Source organism: Monoraphidium neglectum (assembly GCF_000611645.1).
Source record: "Monoraphidium neglectum strain SAG 48.87 unplaced genomic scaffold scaffold02245, whole genome shotgun sequence".
In the NCBI taxonomy this organism is placed as follows: Eukaryota; Viridiplantae; Chlorophyta; class Chlorophyceae; order Sphaeropleales; family Selenastraceae; genus Monoraphidium; species Monoraphidium neglectum.
In genome coordinates, this window is record NW_014011383.1 from 4372 (window position 1) to 10756 (window position 6385).

Here is a 6385-nt window from a genome sequence, read left to right on the forward strand (position 1 = left end):
GGGGGGGGGGGGGGCAGAAGGGCAGTGGGGCAGTTGTAATATGAGGGCAGCAAGGGGCCAGTGATGGGGCCGGGGGCCGCGCAAGCCGCATCTTGCAGCCACGAGATGGTCAGGGAGAGCGGCATCGCCATCAGCGCCGATTGTCAAGGCGAGGGACGTGCTCAAACGACGTGTGAAACGCAAGCACAGCCCCGGGAGGTCAACGGACGCGCCCATGCTTGCGTGTGTAAGTGTGGGAAGGGGGGGGGCGCCGCGCTCACCACTCGCCGCGCGCAAAGAGGAAGGTGGTGAGCTGCGGGGGCGCCTCTGCGTCGGCGCGCAGCACGCCGGTCGGCATGGCAAGGAGGGAGCCTGGGGGCGCAGTGGGGTCACCAGAGAGTGAGTGAGCGCATTGCCATTTGGATCGCGTACCGGCAGGCAGCAGCCGGGCCCAGAGACACACAGGGAGGCCACTATACGCGGAACGCCCCTCACGACTCGACTGGCTTGCTGGATAGCGGAGGGGCGCGACAGCGGTGCTGTGCCGGACCTCGGGGGCCGCTCACCGTCAGGCGACCAGCCCATGCGCCTGAAGAATGTTGAGAGGGACTCGTCCTGGAACAGGTGCTGCTGCTGGGGGGCCGCCGCCTTGGGCGCCAGCGGCGCCGCCGCGCCCGCCGCCGCGCCTGCGGCGTCGGCCCCCGCCTCCCCCGGCTCCGCCGCCCCGCTGCCGGCGCCGCCGCCGCCATCGCCGCCGCCGCCCTCGCCGTGCTGCTGCTCGCTGGGTTGTTGCTGCTGTTGCTGCTGCTGCTGCTGCTGCTGGTCGCGCGCCGCCGCGACGTCTCCTTCGCCGCCGCGCGGCCGCGCGGGCGGCAGCGCGCGCTTCGCGATGGAGCAGACGTGCGCGAGGTCGCGCGCGGTGGCGCTGCACGGTGCGGGGCCGCGCTGCAGCTGCTGCAGCTGCTGCTGCTGGGCCTTCTTGCCGGCTGCAGGGGTGCGAGTTCAACCCAGGAGGTGGCGTCACAGGGGTTTAGTCACAGCCGGACAGGACCCTGAGAGACTCCCACACATGTGCGCGACTTCCCCACCTGCAGCCTCTCGCTAGGGCGATTGGCAACCGACCCCAGCAATCGCACCCTGCCCGCCCTCCTCCCCGCGCGGCCATGATAATCAGCGGCCTCAGCCAACGCCATCCCACCCCCAACACAGCCCTCCCCTCTCCGCCGCTCACCCGCGGGCGGCGGCCTCGGCGCGTGGACGCGGGCCGTGCGGTCGGCGGAGAGGCTGACTGTGAAGCGCCCCAGGGGGTCCCAGGCCACGCCCTGTACGTAGTGGCGGTGCCCCTCCAGGCGCACCTGAGGGGGGGGGGAGTGGAAAGGCGGCGTTCGGCGCCGCCGGCGCGCCGCAGCCACCCGCACGGCTGGCAAGGGGGCACCCCTCGTTTGGCCGGGCCTGCCACAAGGTGAGGCGCCTCTGCCCTCGCACCGCATGCACGGCTGCGTCCTCCAATCACACTCTATCATGTGGAGACGCCTGGGCAGCCAAGACTCCATCCTCCTCCCCCCTTACCCCACCCCATGGATCGGGTGCGCCCACCACTTGCTTCCTCGAGTCAACGTCAAACACCAGGACTTCATTCATGACGCATCCGCTCATCAGCGCCGCGCCATCGGGCGACCATGCCACGTCCATGACGTCATCGTGGTGCCCCTTCAGCGCCCCGACCGCCCGCCACGCCGGCCCCTCGGCGCCGCCGTCCGCGTCGGCGTCGCCGGCGGGCGGGGGCGGGGGCGGGGGCGGCGCCTCGCCGAACGCGCGCGGCGGCGGCGCAGCGCCGGGGGGCGCGGGGCGCCAGACCAGGACCTCCCCCTGGTCGCCCGCGGAGGCCAGGCAGCTGCCTGCGGCGGCGGCGGCGGTGGCGGTGGTGGCGGCGGCGGCGATGCCGTCGTCGGTGAGTGGCCAGGTGGGGGCACAGGCATGAGAGACACATGCATCAGGCTAGGGCGCCGGTGTGGCCCGCGCCAGGACCGCAGCGTGAAGCCGCGCGGTGCGAATGCAAGCGAGAGCGCATCCACTGCCCCTGCCGCCGGCCCCACGGCGCGCGCACCGTCGGGGGAGAAGCGGACGCAATTCACTGTCTTGGCGTGAGCGGCGAGGCGCGACAAGTACCGTGCCGTGGGCCAACCGTCCTCATCGCAGCCCAGCTCCCAGATCTGTGATTGAAATCAATCGCTCATTTCAGCCACAGCCTATCTACGAGCAAGAGGCGCGCAACAGCCGAGGCGCGTTTGAAGTGCCTTGATTCACGCGCCTTGATCTCCTTGTCAGCCCCGGCCGTCGCCAGGTATCCGTCCGGGTGAAAATCTGCGGATAATACCGGACTCTTATCATGCCACAAAATCTGCAGCGTCCTGGCCTTCATGGCAGGCGATCTATTGTTCAAGCGCTGTACTCTATGAGGTACAAACGCAGTTACTATGCTATTCCAGATAAAAACTTTATCACCACGCCAAGAATCACGTGTGGGAAAGGTGCGGCTGCACACAGGAAGCTGCACACCAGCTGCACAAGTGCAGCTTGCCGCTCGACATGCACACGAGCACAACCAGCGTGTAGATTGCCAACATTTTGTGCGGGGACAAACCTGCAAAACAATAGTGGGGCCATCTGTGCCCAACACAAGACTGAGCACGTGCTCACGCCTGCAGGTGCTGGTTACGAGACCGCCTTCCCTACCCCCGAAACGCCTACCGCCATCCCAGGTTCATTCTTTTACTCCACAACGCAACCCAATCACCGGAAATCGCATTTCTACGGATGTGAACGCGATAGCAAGGGGGTGGTGCTGTCGCCGGCCCGCGCACCGCCTGAATCCCAACCCCCACTTAATCTGCCATTCCCAGGGTGGTGCGGCAACCCCACCTGTTTTGCCCGCCGCAGCGCAAACCAACAGTGCATGCGAAGCGTGCGGCCAACGACACAAGAAACAGATTCAAGTCCTGCACAACCCTGCCTGGTTGATGACCCACCCAAAACAACTGCTGACTGGACGACTTGACGTCTCAGTCAGGCCTACCCGTGGCCGCTTCCCGGCCACCACTGTTGCTGCGGCTGCTGTAGGTGCTGTTGGAGGTGCAGCTGCTGCTGCAACTGCTGTTGCTGCTGCTGTTGCTGGAGCTGCTGCAACTGCTGCTGCTGCTGCAATTGCTGCTGCTGCTGCAGCCGCTGCTGCAGCTGGCGTCGCAGCACGTTCGTGCTGGCTGTGCCTGGCGTCGTGCCCAGCAGCCCCAAACCACCGGCCCAAGCGGCAGGGTCTGTCTGCGGCACCGAACGGGCTGCCGTCGCTGCCGCCGTCGCTGCCGCCGCAGCAGCAGCACCAGCAGCGGCAGCCTCGGCCGCCGCGCCACCCCCGCCCGGTGGCAAACCGGCGCCACCGACGCCGAAGCTGCCGAGCTCAAACAGGGCGCCAGATGCTGCAGCGATGCCGCTGCCGCCGCTGCTGCCGGCCGCGCCAAACGCGAGGGGCGCGGCGGGGGCGGGGCGGTACGACCAGTTGGGTCCCAGTGTCAGCGCCAGCTCAGCGTCCTCGGGCATGGCGGCATCAGAGGGCGCCTGCGCGCGGTCAGCCACAATGGGGATGAAGCGCCCCGCCTCGCCGCCCGCCGGCACGCCCGCGTCGCTGCGGCCCTGAGCCGCGCCTGCAATGAAGCCGCCGAGCGCATCGCCGCCACTGCTGCGCTGAGTTGCAGCGCGCTGCTGCTGCCGTTGCTGCTGCTGCTGCTGCTGCATTGCGGCAGCCGCCTGCAGCGCCAGCTGCTGCTGCAGCGCTTGCTGCTGCAGCAGCGCCTGCTGCTGCTGCTGCTGCTGCTGCTGCTGCTGCTGCTGCTGCTGCACCGCCTGCTGCTGCGCCTGCGCCTGCGCCTGCTGCTGTTGCTGCTGCAAGAGAAGGAGCAGCTGCTGCTGCTGCGCCTGCTGCTGCTGCTGCTGCTGCTGCTGCTGTTGGTGCTGATGCTGCTGCTGCTGCTGCTGCTGCTGCTGCTGCTGCTGCTGCGCCTGCTGTTGCTGCACCAACTGGGCCGCCGCCGCCGCCGCCGCCGCCGCTGCCGCTGCCGCTGCGGCCTGCTGCTGGCCGCGCTCCTCGTCCAGCAGCTGGTCGTCAGAGTACAGCGGGTCCCAGTCCCCGGGGCTGGGGGCGGACGCGGGCTCGTCCTGGGGGAGCACGACAGGAGGGGAATAGGAGGGCAAGCGGGGGTGAGCGATACGGACAACGTGGGTGTGTGCGTGCCAGCGGCGGCCATGGCGGGGAGCGCAGGCGTCGAGACAACGGTGGGGTTGTAGAGGCCGGTGGCGAAGCTTGCGAATTGGGTAGGGGCTGGGCGGGAGCCCTCGAAAAGGGCTGCGCACACCTGCATCATGCCGGCGCCGTCGTAGCCCGGCTGAGAGCGCGCCGTGCTGCCGCCGTCCCCGCCGGCCGTGTCCCCGGACCCGCCAGACAGCGCCATAGGCACGGCGCCGCCGACGACAGCCGGGGCCAGAGGCGGGTGGGCCTGCGCTGCGGCCGCTGCGGCGGCGGCCGCTGCCGCCTGCTGCTGTTGCTGCTGCAGCTGGGCGGCGGCTACGGCCGCCTGCTGCGCTTGCAGCTGCTGCTGTTGCTGTTGCATGTACCTCTGCTGCTGCTGCTGTTGAAAGCTCATGCTCAGAAGCAGGGAGGCGCCAGGTCCCAGAGACTGCCCGAGCTGGGGAAAGCCCCCAGCGCTGGCGGCCGCCTGCATCGCCGCCGCCGCGCCACCCGCGCCGCCATAGCCAAATGCCGCCGCAGCCGCCGCGGCCGCGCTGGGCTGCGGCTGCGGGCCTGACGCCTGCCCCATCGCCGCCGCTGCGGCGTCCATCGCCTGCCGCACGCGCTGCTGCAGCGCCGCCGGCGACTGCTGGGCCCAAGAATGGGCGCCCGGGAACGCATCCGCGCCCACACTGCCCGCGACGGCGGCGGCGGCCGCCGCCGCCGCCTGCTGTTGGTGCTGCGCGCGTTGTTGCTGCCTGTGGACGCTCACAGCCGCCATGGCGGCCGCCATGCTGCTGAGGTGCGCTGCGGGGCTGGCGCCGGCAAAGAGGGGGCCGGGAACTGCGAAGCCCTGGCCGCTGCCAAGGCTGGCGGGCAGCGGCGACGCGCCGGCGGTGCGCGTGCCGCCGCTGCTGGCGCGCCCGCTCGTGGCGCTGCCAGGCCCGACGGCAGCTGCGGCGCCGCCGCCGCCGCCAACGCTGCCCCAGCGGGCGGGGCTTGCGCCAGTGAGGCTCGCCTGCGCGTGGACCTGCGCCTGAGCTTGCGCTTGGGCCTGCGCCTGAGCCAACAAGAACTGCTGCAGTTGTTGGTGCTGCTGCTGGAAGCTGCCGACCGCCAGCCCCGCCGCAGCCAGCCCGCCCTGGGCGTCGCCGCCCCCGCTGCCCACCCGCGGCAGCCCCGGCCGCTGCTGCGCTGCCGCCGCCGGGCTCGCCGCCGCGGGGCCCTGCGCCGCCTGCGCGGCCTGCGCCTGCGCGTGCACAGCGGCCTGCGCGGCCGCGGCGTGGGCGGCCGCAGCGGCGGCTGCGCCGGGGCCGACACTGTAGCTCGTGCCCAGCAGCGCGGCCGCGGAAGGCATGGCTCCGAAGCTGCCAGGCCCCCGAGCCCCTAGGCTCCCAAACTGTGGGCTCAGCTGCTGCAGTGCCGCCATCGCGATAGCGTGCGCGCGCGCGTGCGCCGCCTGCGCAGCGGCCGGCGACAGCTGCGGCGCGGCGGCGGCGGCGTGGGTCTCGCCGGCGCCGCCGGGGGCGCCTGGGCCTGCGCTCCAGGAGCCGCCCAGCAGGGGGCCGCCAGGGAACGAGCTGGGTGGGGCCGCGAGCTGCGGCGGCGCGAGGTGGCCCGGCTGGGGCGCGGCGTGGTGGTGGGGCTGCTGCAGCACCTGTTGCTGGTGCTGGGGCACGCTGACCTGGCGCGGCCGCTGGACGGGCACCGGGCCAGTGCGCGCCGACGCGCCGCCCGCGCCCGCCGCCTGGACAGCGGCCGCGCCGCTGCCGCCGCTGCTGCTGCCGTGGTGATGCTGGTGATGGTGGTGGTGGTGGTGCGCCCCCTGCGCCGGCCCCGCCGCCGGCGCCGGCGCGGGCGGGGCGTCCGCGGCCGGCTGGTAAGGCCCGCGGAACGGCTCCCCGGTTATAAACGGGTGCCGCATCGCCTGGCGCGGCGTCCAGCGCGTGCGGGGGTCGGGGTCGAGCACCCCCAGCAGCATATCCAGCAGCGCCTCCCTGGCCGCGCGCTCCGCCGCCTCCGCCGCCTCAGACAGGCCGGGCTTGAGGGGGTAGTGGCCGAGGATGTCGGCGAGGCGGCTGTGGCTGAAGTAGCGCTTGCCGGCCGGGGCCTGGGGGCGTGCGAGGG

The 6385-nt window shown here is 71.8% G+C and overlaps 1 protein-coding gene across 1 annotated transcript in view; it reads right to left on the reverse strand.

Annotated features, from left to right (window-relative positions):
- The window catches only part of MNEG_10260 (Chromatin assembly factor 1 subunit B), a gene marked incomplete at both ends in the record, with an annotated part of 10239 nt that extends 4057 nt beyond the window's left edge, over positions 1 to 6182 (reverse strand). Inside the window, 6 exons of the mRNA XM_014041268.1 lie at positions 261 to 351; positions 546 to 965; positions 1211 to 1334; positions 1576 to 1877; positions 3405 to 4188; positions 4386 to 6182. Coding sequence (XP_013896722.1) covers positions 261 to 351; positions 546 to 965; positions 1211 to 1334; positions 1576 to 1877; positions 3405 to 4188; positions 4386 to 6182 — 3518 coding nt within the window. The remainder of the gene's footprint in view (positions 1 to 260; positions 352 to 545; positions 966 to 1210; positions 1335 to 1575; positions 1878 to 3404; positions 4189 to 4385) is intronic.
- Between the last annotated feature and the right edge of the window lie 203 nt (positions 6183 to 6385).